The sequence below is a fragment of the Schizosaccharomyces cryophilus genome (assembly GCF_000004155.1).
Source record: "Schizosaccharomyces cryophilus OY26 unplaced genomic scaffold supercont4.8, whole genome shotgun sequence".
Taxonomy (NCBI): Eukaryota; Fungi; Ascomycota; class Schizosaccharomycetes; order Schizosaccharomycetales; family Schizosaccharomycetaceae; genus Schizosaccharomyces; species Schizosaccharomyces cryophilus.
The window spans coordinates 494,558-511,694 of NW_013185631.1; the positions used below are offsets into that span (position 1 = coordinate 494,558).

Consider the following 17,137-nt stretch of genomic DNA (forward strand, 5'->3'; position numbering starts at 1 on the left):
AGATTAAAAATTTTCTATGATATACATGATAGTCAACCAAAGCCTGATTGATATTGTAGCTGTATTGGTGTCATACCCTTCCTTTCGGAATGTGCTTAAACAGTCGGTTGATTCTTCCCTCAACCAATCCTTCAACTTAGATCTTTGTAGAGTAAACGCGACAAGGTAATTTTGTCGGGTTTTGCGAAAGTTCTTTTATCCCTTTGTTTAGTTATTAGTTTCATTGAATTTTTGGATTCTCTGGCATCCTTCACTGCTTGACTTCATCTTTCTTTTTTCTCATTTTGTTTTCGTTCCTTAGAGATTTTAGAGCTTTATTAAAATAATGTCTTTGCGCGATGCTTACCATTGGCCTTCCCGTACTCCTTCTCGTAAGGGGTCAGCGATCAAGTTGAACAAAACATTGCGGGACCACCTAGATGATTTAGAATATAAATTCACTGTTTCTACGGATCTCTTGAAGCGCGTCACTGAACGTTTTGTGTCCGAGTTGAAGAAGGGCTTGACTACTGAACCAGGTGACATTCCTATGGTGCCTACCTGGGTTACTAGCTGTCCTGATGGCTCAGAGACTGGTTCCTATTTGGCCCTTGACATGGGTGGTACTAATTTGCGTATCTGTGAGGTTGATGTTCAAGGTAACGGCAAATTCGACATCATGCAAAACAAATATCGCATGCCTCAAGCCTTGAAGACTGGTACTCGTGATGAACTTTTTGACTACATTGCTACCTGTGTTAAGAAGTTTGTTGACGAAAATCACCCTGAAGGCGACAAGCAATTGGAGATTGGCTTTACCTTTTCCTACCCTTGCAAACAACCCTCAATTGATGAAGCAATCTTGATTGCTTGGACCAAGGGATTTGATATTGCTGGTGTTGAGGGTGAAAGCATTGTTCCTATGTTCAACGATGCTTTGAAGCGTGTTGGTTGCAACAATGTGACTTTGAATGCTGTATTGAACGATACCACTGGTACTTTGGTTGCCTCAAACTACACTAAACCAGGTACTGAGGCTGGTGTCATTTTCGGTACCGGTTGCAATGCTTGCTACATCGAGCGCTTTGATGAGATCCCCAAGCTTCACGGTTATAATTTCCCCGCAGACATGCCCATGATTATTAATTGTGAATGGTGCGACTTTGACAATCAGCATGTTGTTCTGCCTCGTACCAAGTATGATTTGGCTATTGATGCTGACCACCCTCGTCCTGGTTTGCAAACATACGAAAAGATGATTGCTGGCTGTTATATGGGAGACATTTTGCGCCGCATTCTTTTGGATTTGCATGAGCAGGGTATCTTGTTTGCAGGCCAAAATGTCACCAAGCTTCGTGATCCATTGGCTATGGATACCTCTGTGCTGAGTATGATCGAGGTGGATCCTTTTGAAAATTTGGATGAGACTCAACAGTTGCTTGAGAACACCTATGGGTTAACCACTACTGAGGAAGAGCGTCATTTGATCCGCCGTGTCTGCGAATTGATTGGTACCCGTGCTGCCCGTTTATCTGCCTGTGGTGTTTGCGCCATTGTCCTCAAGACTAAGAAGCAATCCCTGATGGTTGGTACTGATGGCAGTGTTTACAACAAGTACCCTCACTTTAAGGAACGTTTAGAAGCTGCCTTTAGAGAAATTCTTGGTGAGGAGATTGGCAGTAAGGTTATCACTACTCCTGCCGAAGATGGTAGTGGTGTTGGTGCAGCTTTGGTGAGTGCTCTCCAAGCCAAGGGTAAGGCTTTAACTAAGGATATTTTGAGATCCAGAGTCAAGAACTAAGGAAACTAAGAACGGTACCTCCCAATATAGAATTAGATGTCTTGAATCTCTTTTTGATGCATCAAAGTGTATGTAGGCTGAAAATGTAACATTTGAAAGGTCTCGCTCTTAAAGATTAATGAAGGAGCGTATGAATAGAGAGTATCTTTTATTTGTTCCATTCTAGGGATCTTTACTCATATAGTGTCGACTATATTTTGTGGTGATGACAGGGCATGAAAGCCTATTAAAATAGTAGGTGTCTTACGCTGAAACACATACGAACGAACTCACTTTTATATTTCTAAGGTTGATATGTTGGATAATAACCTACACTAATTGTCTTTCATATCCTTACGAGTGATTTTGTGAATGATAAGACTTTCATTTGGGATTATACCTTGGGCGAATGAGGTTTTATTAGAAGGATAGTAACAAGAAAACTTTTTTTCGGTACAGGAAAAGGTATTGACATTTGGAATGAAGTAAAAAATGAAAACTAGTGGCAGTGAAGTGTAGTAGCATAGGCATCAAATGAAGCTAAGAATTGTTTAATTTCAAAAATAAAACATGTCAGCATATAGAGGAACATGGGAAAACAACGACAGGAGTTTCGAAAATTGGAATTGGAAAGTTTGAGAACTTTTTGTTTTACGAATTTTCTTTTCAAAAATACATCTATTTCTTCATTAACTATGCGGAAATCAAGCAAAACCGGGAAGTATATCGGATATAAGAGAGAGGTTTATTTACCTATTATAGCTGATGGTTACCACAGCAACTGATGGTAAACAAAGTTGCGGAACAAGAATCAGATCGTTCATTCAATATAAACAAGCTATTTGATTGTCAACTAACTGATTGATTCTTGTTTGTTTGGATGCATTAAATTCTTTTTCGTTTGTTGCTGTTTTGGCATAGCAAGGACGATGTTACTTGTACGCACATGACGTTATCCATGCAAAATATAGCAATTTCAAGTGAATGATAGAATTCAAATGACGATCAAAAAGCTTTTTTACAGAAAAAAATTCTAGCTTCTTGTGCATTTCATTTTGTAATGAAAGCGATATATTTTTGACAATTGACGAAGGGTTCTGTTACTTGTTATTTACGAGGACGTAATGTGAAAGTACCATGTTACTCAGATTTGTTTTTGTTCCCTCTGGGAAGTCTCCACCTAGAAGTGGGGAAAGATAGCAACTTTCCTTCTACAACTACTTCAAACGGCCAAATTTCCATTCCTTTTAGACCAATTTTTTTTTATTTGCTTACTATTTGAGGAGAGTCGTTCTGCTCGATAGCTGCTTCTCATTACCCGTTGTTCTATTGGGCGTTTGAAGCTGTTTGTAGGTTGCTTTTCATAGTTCCATTTTGAGCTATATATTGGTGTTTGCAAAGCATTAGTACTGTGTTTCTTACCGTTGGTGTTTGTTTTCGTTGATTCAGCCCCTTATATCGTCCTCTTGTCCCCACTACCGTGGAACAAGTAGATTTTTCTCGAGTGATTGACAGACGTTTCCCGTTGCTTCTGTGTTTATTAAAAAAGGCGGTGTCACTTTGTGCTAGCAGTTTGCTAGATCCGGGTTAGCTTTTTGTGTTTCTCGTGAAGACGATTGAGGTTTCTTCCAATAATAAACCATCCAAAGACTATTTTAAACCTGCTTTTTTTCTAATTCATTTTCTAATCGAATTTTTTTTTTGTCGATTTCATCTGGTTACTTGGTAAATAAAGTCTCGTTAGCAGTTTTGTTGTCTCTTTTTTTTTTCACCTCCTTGTGCCTTTACCCTTTTCCCCTTTGCCGGTTCTCTCTGCACGGATCAACCACTCTTTTAAATCTTTTTTTATTGCTAAGCAGAGTAATTTACTTTTAGTTTTTATTTTTCTTCTCTCTTTTGTCTGTCTCCTTTCTTTTTCTCACTTAGCATTTGGCCCTTTTTCCTTCATCCTTAGCAAGGATACATTAGAATTTGGTTTCTTTTATCTTTCTTTTGATTAAACTCCTCCTCTTTTGTTCTGTTCCTTCGTTTGCCTTTTTCTTTGTTGCCTACCAACGTTCGTTCTTTTTCGGTCTTTTCTTTTTACAGCTATTCCTTTTAACCTATTTTCCTTAATATTTCGTATTATTAACCAAAATATCGGCGCTTGTGGTTTTTTCTCTACAAAACTATGGACTCCCCTCTGTCTTCCCTCTCTCTGTCCCAATCTCTTTCTAATAGGCAACGCATTATCCGTCCTGCAGCTCGAAGCTTGCGTCTTGAACCAGAAAATATTAATCCCACTGCCGATTTGGATTCATTCTTCCAAAAGTCTAAGCCGCATGCCTCGTTGATGGACCCTTTTTGTAAAAATCGCTCCTCTGCCTCCCCTGCGTCTTCCCTTGCCGCAGACTTTTCTATGAATATGCACATTGACAGGAGCCCTGCCCTTCCAACTCCTCGACGTACACTATTTCGCTCTTTTTCTTGTACTGTTGACACTCCTCCGGCGGATGCTTCTGCTACCTCTCCTTTAGATGAGAGTCCCTCTGACGCTGCTTTGTCACCTTCTTACCTTCTTCAACATCCTCCTAAAAAGTTTACGGACATAGTCTCCCCCAACCTAGATTCTCCTAGACCTGTTTCCATTGCTTCCAAGTTTAAACCAAAATCTTCTATGTCCTTTTCTTCTAAATTAAATGATTCTTCTCGCAGTTCAAGCAGAAATAATTCCGTTGACTTGTACCTTCGTCCAACCGCCACTCGTTCTCGTTCTTCAACTAATGCACCTCCGTTCCTTCAATCACGCTCCAGTTCGTCGTACTCCGTTAACAAACGTAAGCCTACCACTGCCCAAGTAAATAAACAATTATCTTATGCTGTATCGCGTACTTGCAGTCAATCTAGCAACTCTACTGGTATTTTTTCAAGTTGCTTGAGCGACGATATGGATGAGGTTGACACTGTGTCGGACCATGAGCAAAGTTACATGGATGATAAGTTGGACGATGTTATGGTAAATCAAATTGACACAGAGGATGAAAAGGGTATCTTTGACGTTGCTATACAAGAGACGAATCATGATGATGACCATTCGTTGGATGATTTGTTCCAAGCGTCTCCTGTCAAAGGATCCCCCAGCAACATTTCGTTGCCTTTTAACAAATTTCAGGACATTCCTCCTACTCCTTTAGCCATGGCTGCTAATGAAGAAAACGACTTTGATGAACAAGATACACCGGTGCTTCGTCGCACCCGAAGTATGTTTTTAAAGTCGACTAAACTAGGTTTATGGGGATATCAAGACACCATTTGTGCTACGCCTAAGCAACCGCTTAAGGACTCTGATGAATATATGTCTTCTCATATGGAAACCCTTTCTTTGCCTTGTTTTGGCGTCAAGGAGGATTCTTTAAAGCGAATCAGTCAGGATACTTTATTAAAACTTTTGGATGGGTATTATAAAGATATTTATGACGAATGTATAATTGTGGATTGTCGATTTGAGTATGAGTATTTGGGAGGCCATATTACCAATGCTATAAATCTAAACTCAAAACAAGCAGTTGTTGATACATTTTTCAATAAGCCTCGTGTGCATCGGATAGCTCTTATCTTTCATTGTGAGCATAGTGCACACAGAGCTCCCCATCTAGCATTACACTTTCGAAATATGGATCGACAAATGAATAGTCATCGTTATCCCTTTCTTTACTATCCAGAAGTTTACATTTTACACGGGGGATATAAAGCGTTCTATGAAAACCATAGAAGTCGATGCGATCCTGTTAATTATGTTCCAATGAATGATGCATCTCATGTTATGACTTGTAGCAAAGCTATGAATAACTTTAAGCGCAATACTACTTTTGCTCGTACTAAAAGTTACACTTTTGGCCAAAGCCTATTGGCTTCTCCTGATATTAATGACTCTCCCACTGCAACGCATTCTTTGTCAAATTTGAGGAGGTTTTGATGTTTTACTTTTTTGTTCAAATTTTATTGGTATGACTTTCTTATTTCACTTTTGATATATTGAAGGAACGGTCATTTGTCAGGAAATCCCGCAATCCAAACAGACTTACAGGGCCTTTTCCCAACTCCATGTTCGTGCGTCCTGACAAACCTTTTTGTGTATGACTATGGTTTTTAACGATGTTTTCTTTACAAAAGCGGTTGGTGACAGTTTAACTATTTGGCGTTTTTATATATCTTAGATGCCATGGCAAAGTAACGTATGAACAAGTCCCTTTAATATACTCTAATCCTAATTTGACAGAGCAGTACGAAAATAAATTTCATACTGCAAAACACAAGTTTTTAATAAACTGTTTAAGGAATATAGACCTATAAATTATTCTTCTTTTTTTGTGAAATCCAATTTTTTTAATTTCTTTTGTCATTTTTACTCGTTCTGTTTCCTATACTGATTTTGTAAGCGTCGATAATAATAGCAAAGTAAATATAACATTTCACATGTATATATATTCAATGGACCAATGCATCCATCTTTTTGTTAGAGTACAACCAAATTGATGATATAGCTATGCCGGAAATAATACGTGAATGGAAACTAGAGGTAATTCAAATTTTTATTTATATACCTCTTCTTGGATTGATAGTATAAGACAGCCTTTGTACTTATACAATGCAGAAGTCCTTCTTGTCACGGCTGAAAAATTACACGTTATTAGAATGTAATTCAAGCATAAGAAACAAAATAACTACTTTTATGGGCACTAATAATGTCCGGAGACCTGGTTAACTCTGGAATGTAAGAGAAAACGATCTCATTTAACCAGATCAGTTGAAGTCTTTTAGACTGGAACTTTTAACTGTAGAGCCATGGGTATATATAGTCTCTCTAATGTAGTAATTGTAATCTGATCCTTTTCTTATAGTTTCCGCTTCGACGTTATACTTATGATTTTGTATCACACCCTTAATCGTTTGTTTACTTTACATAACAGAGCGATTCTTTTGGCTTATGATTATTTGCTGATATTCAATAATGTTTCATTCCAATAACAAACCATTATATTTATAATGTTAACTAAACACCTATTGTGGGCAATGACGTAATGTCACCAAAATTCCACAACAAAACGCTTTAAGAGAAATTTAGAAACTGTAATTGTTATCTAGAATTTGTAAAGAATTTTCTTTTAATTTTACTTGTCATTTTACAGTCAAGATTCATCTAATTTTGTTTTGCTACAACCGGCCGAATATACTTTTGAAAGCAAACGGACCAGCTAACACATTTACTGCTATTACTGAACCTTAGATTACACTAAAGGTTCAAGCACCGATTACATATACACCAATAAACACGATACGATGGATGGTAAAGCTCTTTAATATAAATAAGTACTTAAATCTGTAGATGTAAGCAGAGCTCCATGAAATGTCGAACAGTTGCACACCACACTTCTAAACAGGGAAAGACATATTAAACAATAGTATCCCATAAACGTATAATTTTATATGATTCCCCCCTGAGCGATTCGGTTCGTAATAATCATGCTTGTACTCCCTCTTGTAAGAAGATGTTCGGTTATCTGATCTATTTCGCAGCTTTAATACCAGAACCCCTTGATTTGCCGAGCTTGAGCATTGGCAACAAATTGGTTACGCAAACACTGTTAGATTGACTGCTCCAATCGCTAAGTACAATCCATGAAAAAATCAGAGCGACAGTTTGTGTAGTACTTGGAATTGCTATAAGCACTTGACTTTTTGGAGTTTCCTAGCGAATTCGCTATTCATAATTCCTCTTCAGGAGAATGACAATCATAAACAAAGGTGAGGTTGGTGTTTTTATGATAGATCAATAGTTTTGATAAAGAATCAACTTTCTTTACCAAAATGTTGTTTTTTAACATGCTTTTTCGATGGATTATGATTTCATTATCAGAATTGTGTAAAATGTCTAGTTACTCACATTTCAAACTGCTACTATTTACTTTCATATGAGGTTAAAAACTATGACACTGAAAATACAGAAAAAAAAATTGAATGTTAAGGTCGGTAATCAAACTTCTGATATACAATCCTAGGTATGAGAAGCATGATCTTTCTCTCGGTCTGCAAAAAAGTCTAGTTTAGCAGGATTACTTGCCAAACACAATAAATGGTAGACTGATGGTCTATATTCGAGTTAGTCGTGATCTGCCCATGCACAGTTTTTAGCTGTTTTATGGATGATGATGACATGTAAATAAATAGGGTGTCACACAGTCGATCCGGTCCCCCTTTGTTGAGGATAACAAAATTCGCTAATATAATAACCTCATAGAATCATTGCGTTAACAGAAATTTAAAAAATTTGATAGAGATGATGAGTCATACAGTTGATATTACTTATTATTAGTGACAATATCTTCTAGTTAATTTGATTAGAGAGACTATATATACCCATGACTCTATAGTTGAGTCTTCCAGTCTAAAAGACTTCCACTGATCTGGGTAAATGAGATCGTTTTCTCTTACATTCCAGAGTTAACCAGGTCTCCGGACATTATTAGTGCCCATAAAAGTAGTTATTTTGTTTCTTATGCTTGAATTACATTCTAATAACGTGTAATTTTTCAGCCATCAACACCGCTGATTTGGAACCTCTTATTCTTCTATGCCCATAATACTACAGAGTATATTGTTTTGTCAGTCAATTTAAACGAACAAACGATTGGAAATGCAAAATGCAGGTAATCAATGAATATAAATTGCACTTCAAAAGTAAAATCCAAAGAGCAATGGATTTATGAACTAAAATTGAAAAATTATAAGCAAACAGACTATAAACAGAAAAACGCTAAAGAAGATTTTGCAGGGCTAGCTAGTTGACTTGCCTATTCATACATCAAAATTCGTCAACCCTGCCTATCGATAGCATTCCTTCTAATCTATATATATTAGCTATTTAGTAGCTAAAAATACAAAATTCAATTCTCGGCTTGGCAGTCCTCGTACCTAATTCCTTATTTCATTTTCCATTTAATTAATTATACTTGTTAGTATAATTTCCGTGACTTGCAAGACAAATAGTTATATGTCTGTACTATCGTTTGGGTTTGTTATCACCTACTTTCGCATCGGTACCTTATGGTATTGTGGTTTAACGCACATCAGTGTTAGGTAGGAAAGAGCTGAAGATCTGTTAACTGGAAAAAACAAAAATCTTGGATTCAGGTTGAACCTGGAAGATTGAGTCTTATGAATAATAGCCATGCATTTAAAAAGTCATTTTGTATAAGGGTATGTTAGGATGTATCTATATTATGGAAAATGTAGCGAATTAACCATTGTTTACAGGCACCTTCAAACTGGGAAAAGTCGTATATGGAAGTTTGGCCCATTATAACAGTACCAAGACAGTATATTTGCTTAAGATGGTGTATTTCTGCTCATTATCACGAGTTTTCATGCTCTTCATTACAGTTTTTAGTTATTCGGCCAGCTGGCATGAACGTACTCCTTGGACGTGTCAAAACGATATATGGAAGTCAAACAGTAGCCATTGAACATGTTGAAGATAATCGCTATGCTTTAATGCTTCTTTCAGATCAAGTTGAATTTAGGTCGCTGAAGGTGATTGCCAATCATCAATCATCGGAGTCCTCGAGCGCTTCTATAGAGTCTGGCTCATCTGCAAAGCCTTCGAAAAGACTAGTGAGAACAGATTCTCTTTTATCCTCAGACTTTATGGAAAAGACTCTTCATGACATTCAGTCAGGTTCCTCGTTGGCAAATGAAAAAGAGTACAAAGCATTTAGTAACAAGTTTGCTTCACCTTCTCAGCCTACTTTGGAAGACAATCAGGAAAATATCGAACGAAATGAACAAGATGATATTAGAATATTTCATTTGGAGGAGGCTGTGCCAACTCTGGAGAATCTAATTCATTCACTTAGAAACGGATATTTTTATCAATTGCTGATGACCAAAACACCTGTAGTATTTTACGCTAAGCAGTTGGTCGGAAAATACAGAACACATGCTTTGGAATACTTTGCGAAAACCAAAGATGAAAGTTTTATAGACGAGCTTTTAAAATTATTATCAAGTATACGGTCGGTAGAAGCGTGGAAAGAAAATTTACAAAGTTGCTTTCAAAATCATTTGGACGGAAAAGCTTGGCATTTGGAGCTCGATGACGGCGCTTCAGAATGTGAACTTGTGGGATATCGACAGTGGTTACAAAATGCTCTAAATCAAGATAGTTTCGAAAGTGAAAAGCCGGATTTTATTAAAGAATTTTCTTCCTTAAAAGCAAAAGAATATGAGCTGAAGGTCCTAATTTACTTTGAAGTGCTTTATTTACTGCTAAAAATACACCCAGAATATGCAAATCAGAAAGATTCTCGAGATAAAACAAAAAACACGAAATTGAATTCTAAGAATGAAAAAAAGGAAAAAGAACCACCTAATTTATTTGAAAAGGTTCAGCTCCAATTGGAGTTTGTGTTTGATGGATTGTGTATTCGCAGAACAATTGAGGAAAAGCCTCCTAATTCTACCGAAGATTTATTGCTGAGATTTTGTAAAGAGGGAATCATTCCCTTTTATTCCTCTAAGTTCCCTAAGATTACAAGGGTTTTGTTAGAGAAATGTAATGGTTTAACTTTGCTCCCAGATTTTGCGAATCCACGTGCTAAACATATTTCACGCCGTTCTAAATTGCTATCTAGGTCTAATACGGACTCTATCTCCTCTCTTAAAAGATTACATAGTACGAATTCGGTGCCGTCGTCGTCGTCGTCCTCGCCAGTTGATACTAAATCGTCCAATCTTAAGCGTCAAGGAAGCTTTTCTTCAATACAGAATCTTACGCGTTCTGACTCCAGAACATCTTTAGGTGAAAAAGATATGAAAAAGCGCACTAATAACATGTCACGAATTCGAAACAGAGAAGTAGCGCTTCCTTCCTCTGGATCATTAGTTCGACATCGAAGTTCTCTTAGTGAACAACCCCACTCAAATAACACTTCAGAATTATCATTTACGGAAAAACTGTTGTTGGCTAGTACTGATTCAAATAATGGTTTAGCACAAAGACCAGTGGGAGGTATCACGAAACAAGACCTTACTCGCTCAAAGACCCTTAATTCTGTGGATAGTTTATCCGATGAATTAAGCACTTTAAATCAGCAAAAGCAATCTAAATCTGTCTTAGTGCAAGCTACACCTCGAAAAAGAACTTCCTTTATTACTAGTTTTCAGTCACCAACAGCTGCTCACTCGGCAATGCCTGACGATTCACCTACTAAAGTTATATCTGATGATCCGATTATTCAGGAATCCCCTGCACGAAATGCTATGAAATCTAACGTTTTTGTTTGTGTTCCTACTACACCTCGAAAACTGCACACTGGTAACGATGGAGAAAAGAATTAGAACAAAGATGACTACCGTTTCATTGATCAGAACTTACCTTTCAGTTACAAATAATTATTCCTATGACTAATAAATTTGATATTCATTGATGAATTATATCTACTTCAGCTTTAGTATCTGTACGCTAACTTCGAACAACACCCTACACTTTGTATACATGATTATAAGAAAATATAAATATTAAAAATCATACATAAAACGCACATTCAGAGAAAAAAGAGTTTCACTATGTACCTGAATACTTTCTTGAAACCCGTTTTTCCGTAAGCAACCAACGTCTAGTTTATAATGACGAAGCTAATCCAATTAAGCAACTGTTCAAAAGAGCATAATCATACAAATTAATAAGTAATTACAGAAAAAACATAGGTAGATGATAGATATCGAAGGAAGGTTGAATTTTACATTCTAAGTAACCCTACCCTATATGAGACGCAGTCACGGTGCACAACACATCCATGTCTGAAGGTGTGTGTAGTTTTCCTCACCACAAAAATGCCTTCCGCACCTGTAAGTTATCTTTAGAATAGTAAATATGTGAAAAATTACTAACTGAAAAATAGCGCAAGCAATCCAAGACCTACAAGGTGCCTCGTCGTCCCTTCGAGTCAGCTCGTCTTGACGCTGAACTCAAGCTTGCTGGTGAATATGGTTTGAGAAACAAGCATGAAATCTGGCGTGTTGCCCTTACTCTCTCGAAGATCCGTCGTGCTGCTCGTGAGCTTTGACCCTTGACGAGAAGGATCCTAAGCGTCTTTTGAGGGTAATGCTATCATTCGCCGTCTTGTTCGTTTGGGTATCTTGGATGAAACCCGTATGAAGCTTGATTATGTCTTGGCTCTTCGCCTTGAAGACTTTTTGGAGCGTCGTTTGCAAACTCAAGTTTTCAAGCTTGGTTTGGCCAAGTCCATCCACCACGCTCGTGTCTTGATCTACCAACGTCACATCCGTGTTGGTAAGCAAATTGTCAATGTTCCCTCTTTCGTCGTCCGTTTGGACTCCCAAAAGCACATTGACTTTGCCCTTACCTCTCCTTATGGTGGTGGCCGCCCTGGTCGCTGCAAGAGAAAGAGCCTCCGCGCTCAACAAGAAGGTGGTGGTGAAGGCGCTGAAGAAGCTGAAGAAGAGTAAATTAAATGGTTTTAATTATAGCGCTTCTGTGCACATAGAAGAATGTATTCTACCTGGTTTTGCTCCTTTGCCTTATATAGGAAAAATAGTTTGAAGGTCTGTTTGTGATTGCATATGGAAAACATCTCAAGTTGCAGTAAGCTATACTATGTAGAAGAAATCTGGATTGTTTTGAGGAGGAAGTAAGAATCGTAAGTAAGGTAAGTATGCTCTGTAAGGAAGAAGGAAAAGCCGTTTGCAGGACGAATGAGTTGCTTTTTGACGGATTGATTTCGAGAAAACTTGATGGTTTCATCATTCTGGTTGTTTTAAAGTATGGACAGGTTATGAGTTCCAGTAGGTTGGCTTCCATCACGGGTAGAATGCGATACTTTTGTCGTGAATGAAAGGGTGAAAGAACAACCAAGATCATTTGAATTGCTTGAGAATACCAAGTAGTCAAAGGCGAAAGTAATTTTATACGACAGAGTGAGTTATTCAGACCTTTCATAATTCAGATCAGACTATGAATAATAACTAAGACAAAATAGATATTCTTGTTAGAACTACTATGTTTCTCTTAAACGATATGTCCATTTTTTTCATTTTCTATGTACGTTTGTTTATTTACTGTAGGTAACAGTATCTATTGCTACCTGCTGTAAATAAAAGTACGGCGCATAAGGCCACAAACAAACCTGAAAGACAATTCAGTTCAGCTCAGAAATAGAAAGTAACTTGACCGGAACCTTCATCGAAGTTCGTAAATTCAGTTTTTTGGAGCTCTAAGCAAAAAGAATTACTCGAGTGTTAGAAATTTCAAACTGAAGAATTCGTTTTGTCTGAATTTCGTATATCGCTTTTTGCCTTTTTGAAAAGTTTGTTATTAAAGGTTAACAAGCTACAGAATAATGACTTCTCATCAAACTGGAAAAATTACCTCGCATTGGAATGACCCTGCGTCCAATATATTTCTGGAATCACAAACAAACGCTTCGCAAAACCCTAGTCGCTCGTTGAAGAAAACTGCTTCCAGTCGACGATTGGTTTATGAGGAAGCGAATAAGCTATCAGGATCTTTACCTGCATTGTCTGTTGCTTCAATAGAGCAGCAAAGACATCCTTCCTTACATACACCACCCACAATTCCTTCCAAGGTTCTACCTCCTACAGCACAGAAACTTGCTAAGCCCCCTACCCATTTAAGCCCTCAGGATTCCTTGCTTTCAAACGTATTGCATTTAGAAATGGCCAAGGAGAACCAAAACATAGGTCAGACCGGGGTTTCGAATAGCACAGATATTACTACGCAAAAAACAATCGATGTTTCTACCGTTCGAAATGCTATTCAAAACATTCTTGAACAGAATTCTTCTTTGGATCCATCTGTCCATGGTATGTTGAAGAGTCGAGTTGAAAAGAATCTCTTAGCACCAGGCTTCCTTGATACGTTTGATAATATATGGCTTGAAAAGCTTTCGGAGGTTTCGGACTTAGCCCTCCAAAGTAAAAACGCCGATGCAAAGGCTGTCCTTGTAAATATGATGTGTAGCGGCGTCGTTCCCGACTGTATTCGCTGGTGTCCAGTATTGAAAACCGTCATCGAAAATCTATCTCTGTGATTCCAGGTTGGATACTCTCTTCCTGTTTCCTTTATTTCTTTCTTATGTATTTATTAATTACTTCTTTCTTTCTGCAGACGTACATTCTTTTTTACATAGGGTCATTCCTTTGTTCGCTTCTTACGTTGCATAGATTCTCAATTTCATGATGATTACGATTAGTTTTGGTTTCGCTATTCCATTAGTTCGCAATATGTAGTTAATTAATAAACAAAATTAATTCCTAGGGAACTTTCTGAATATAGATTATGTTTATACGAAAACACGTTTAGTTTCGTATTTCAAACTTCGAGAGACAAGTACATACTGAGACTGTTCAGTAGCATTCTTTTGTTGCAAGTTACAAAAATCAACTAATTTCTCTAACTCATTCAAGACAGGAATCCATTATGTCGTGTAGTCAAACCAAGCGGCATTGATTTTTATTTTTGTTGTTTTATATTTGTTTGTTTATTAAGCTATTTTCATAACCCTTCTTATTCATTTTAGCGCATTCTTACAAAATATACCACAACGAAAAGACATCTGGGGACAACAAACGTAAGTTGTACTCCACCATACACGTTACTCTGTTTCTCTTGATGTAAACACGAGGAAATTCATTCTTTCCTGTTATTTATTTTCCATATGTTTTTGTTGTGATAAGAAAAAAATACACTTCTATGTCATCTCCATCTTTTGTAAGTACAGTAGTTCCCGAAATGGTTCATTTTCTCTGACTCTGATATGAAATTGTATAGACGGACACGATGGAAACATTTTCAAATCGAGACTTACCAAGGCCTCCTAATGCTACTAAATTGCAGCGTACGCCTTGTATAAAGCGGAAATCCGTAAATTTGAGTTTTTCTCCTGGACAGAGTTTTCTTCCTCACAATCGACCTTCTATTGACTTGGACTCGGTCAATAAAAGCTTTGATGGCTCTTCTCGTCGAAGTTATTTTGAATTTAAGTCTCCGCGAAGTGAGGGCAGGTTTAAGAGACCGTTTGCTCGCATACTTGGGAAACCGCTTGATGCACCTGTTCCTCTAGTTTCTCAACACCGAAGGTACTTTTCAGAGGGATCCTTTCGGTTACCTCACTCGAAGACACTGTCACTGAATTCTGAAAATCCAAGTGGGAAACAAAACGAAAATATTTCCTCTCCCAAGCAAGCCTCTGTCTATCCTAAAAATCCTCGACGTTTGCCTGTAGATGCAGGTTCCAACAAAGAAAAACGATATTTTAGTCTTGATTCATTATCTTTGGGACGTAGACTCTCTGATACCGATAGTAGTCAAACATTGACAAATTCTTCTTCTCCTTTTCCTCCGCAGAACTCGAGTTCGGGTACCATCGATAAAGAAGATTGCTCTAGTGCGACATTCACGCATATTCCTTCCTCTTATTCCTCTAGCACATCTTTCCTTTCCCCAAGCCACTCTCCTCTTCTCCGTAACAAAGTCGATTCCCCTTCCTTTAAAGCTGATAATCCCATGGATGACTTAAACTCAGATTTTCAGCTAGGCAGCTCGATGCCCCCTACTCCAACTAGTCTTAATGACGGGTTCGACAGCCCTACACATGTCACGCCGCTGCCGCCCGATTACAAGCGAATTAAGAAAAGGGCGAATCTCATTCAAGAATTAGTTACAACCGAAGCCAATTATCTTAATGACCTAATCGCTATTCAACAGTGTTATGGCTTACGCGTTCATGAATGCAGTGTTTTGAATGTTATCGATATTCAAACTGTTTTCGGGGATATTGAGCCCCTCCTTACTTTTTCGGTTGATTTTCATTATCGATTATACAAAGGAGGTGAAGGAGCTTGGCGTGTAAATGAAAGTACGCAGCTTTTTGATCCGTCTCCTTGCAACCTTGGCCTTGTTTTTCTTGAGAGTTTGACCGATATTAGCCAGATTTATTCCGGTTATTGTAACCGGCAAGATGCCGTTTTCCGTATCATCACTAAATGGAGAGAGAAGCCTGCTGTCTCTTCTTGGGTCACAGAGGGGGATCACATGGTTCAGCAATTTACGAATGCTTGGGATTTAGGTAGTTTAATTATTAAACCACTTCAGCGCCTTCTGAAGTATCCTTTATTGCTGCAAAAGATTATTGATGCTACTCCGGAGAGTAGTCCTGAACGTCCTGATCTGATTTTATCTTATCAGCTTTTGCAAGAGCTAATTGCGAATATTAATCAAAAACAGAAGCCGTCTCATAAACGTGGTTCACTCAGTACGTCACACAAACGTGATGCTGGATGGGCACTTTTAAATAAATCTTCACATAGCAAGTCAAAGTCCGCAAGCAGCAATGACTTCCGTAACGATCGACGTTACAATTTTCAGCGTTCTGTGCTTCAAGATTTGAGAAGAAAATTAGCTATAATTAAGGCCTTTCAGTCCAGTGTTGACGTCTGGTATATGAATGTATTAGAGGGATTCTCAGTTTTCGAAAGGATTTTAGCAAATTTGGAAAACGTGAGTATATTGGATTCTGAAGAATCACCTGAAGCTTGGAGGAAATTTCATCTTCTTGCCCATATGATGACTGTGAACACGGCCTCTCACATACAACCTCAGGTAATGTCGGATGTGCAGGAGCCAACTGCTCACATGGCTAAAATGGTGCAAAAGGTCATACAGTTTATCGTATCAGCCGAATCTATTATTTCGTCTGAAAAACTAAAGGGTCTTCAGGAGTGCATTGACAATGGATTCCATTCAATAGTTTATAAGCTTTATATCATACAGTGTTCTGTTTATCAAAACTATGCTGAAAATGTAATTTTTCTTATTCCAGAATCGCTCAAGTCGAACATTATTGAGGAGAGTGAAGATTTTGCAGCACTGGTCCGCGCCTTTGAACCAATGCATTACGAAGACCAGCAGTGTCTTGAAGAATGTATGAAGAAATTGGCTCTTTCTTCAAATCTATAACATTTCAAGTCTGGAAGTTTTTTATGCACCATATATTAATATCGCTCATTTAAGATATTTTACTTAACCGTCATGCGTTCTTTTCGATCGAATCTTTATTACATAATTTAGTTTTGCATAATAAGTTCTCGGAAGCGATTTCGAGAATCAACTTTTTTTTGTTTAACATGTGATTAGCATTAGCATTTTTCAAAATATACATAAGTCTCTTTTGGCTTAGCATTTTTAATAAGGAAAGATAAGTGGTTGATCCGCTCTTCTCATATCGTTTTTCTTTTCATTACTTTCGTTTTCTCTGAGGCAATCATGAGCGACCGGTATTATCTTTTATTTAATGACTTAAT

At 37.7% G+C, this 17,137-nt stretch overlaps 5 protein-coding genes across 5 annotated transcripts; all 5 read left to right on the forward strand.

The window, feature by feature from the left end:
- The first annotated feature begins 129 nt into the window (after nt 1-129).
- Nucleotides 130-2,348, forward strand: SPOG_01543 (hexokinase 1). The gene has a single exon (XM_013170231.1). It carries the CDS (start codon nt 326-328, stop codon nt 1,778-1,780), a length of 1,455 nt encoding a protein of 484 aa, XP_013025685.1. The 5' UTR covers nt 130-325; the 3' UTR covers nt 1,781-2,348.
- A 1,581-nt stretch (nt 2,349-3,929) lies between these two features.
- Nucleotides 3,930-5,714, forward strand: SPOG_01544 (M phase inducer phosphatase Cdc25; the record flags this gene model as incomplete). The annotated part of the gene is made up of 2 exons (XM_013170232.1): nt 3,930-4,998; nt 5,026-5,714. The coding sequence occupies 2 exons, from the start codon at nt 3,930-3,932 to the stop codon at nt 5,712-5,714; spliced, it is 1,758 nt and encodes a 585-aa protein (XP_013025686.1).
- A 3,145-nt stretch (nt 5,715-8,859) lies between these two features.
- Nucleotides 8,860-11,270, forward strand: SPOG_01545 (DNA replication pre-initiation complex subunit Sld3). The gene is made up of 2 exons (XM_013170233.1): nt 8,860-8,995; nt 9,053-11,270. The coding sequence occupies exons 1-2, from the start codon at nt 8,954-8,956 to the stop codon at nt 11,132-11,134; spliced, it is 2,124 nt and encodes a 707-aa protein (XP_013025687.1). The 5' UTR covers nt 8,860-8,953; the 3' UTR covers nt 11,135-11,270.
- Nucleotides 11,271-13,155: 1,885 nt separating this feature from the next.
- Nucleotides 13,156-13,866, forward strand: SPOG_01546 (uncharacterized protein; the record flags this gene model as incomplete). The annotated part of the gene is made up of 2 exons (XM_013170234.1): nt 13,156-13,639; nt 13,676-13,866. 2 exons carry the CDS (start codon nt 13,156-13,158, stop codon nt 13,864-13,866), a joined length of 675 nt encoding a protein of 224 aa, XP_013025688.1.
- Nucleotides 13,867-14,528: 662 nt separating this feature from the next.
- SPOG_01547 (RhoGEF Gef1) lies at nt 14,529-16,793 on the forward strand (the record flags this gene model as incomplete). The annotated part of the gene is made up of 2 exons (XM_013170235.1): nt 14,529-14,546; nt 14,607-16,793. 2 exons carry the CDS (start codon nt 14,529-14,531, stop codon nt 16,791-16,793), a joined length of 2,205 nt encoding a protein of 734 aa, XP_013025689.1.
- Nucleotides 16,794-17,137: the final 344 nt, after the last annotated feature.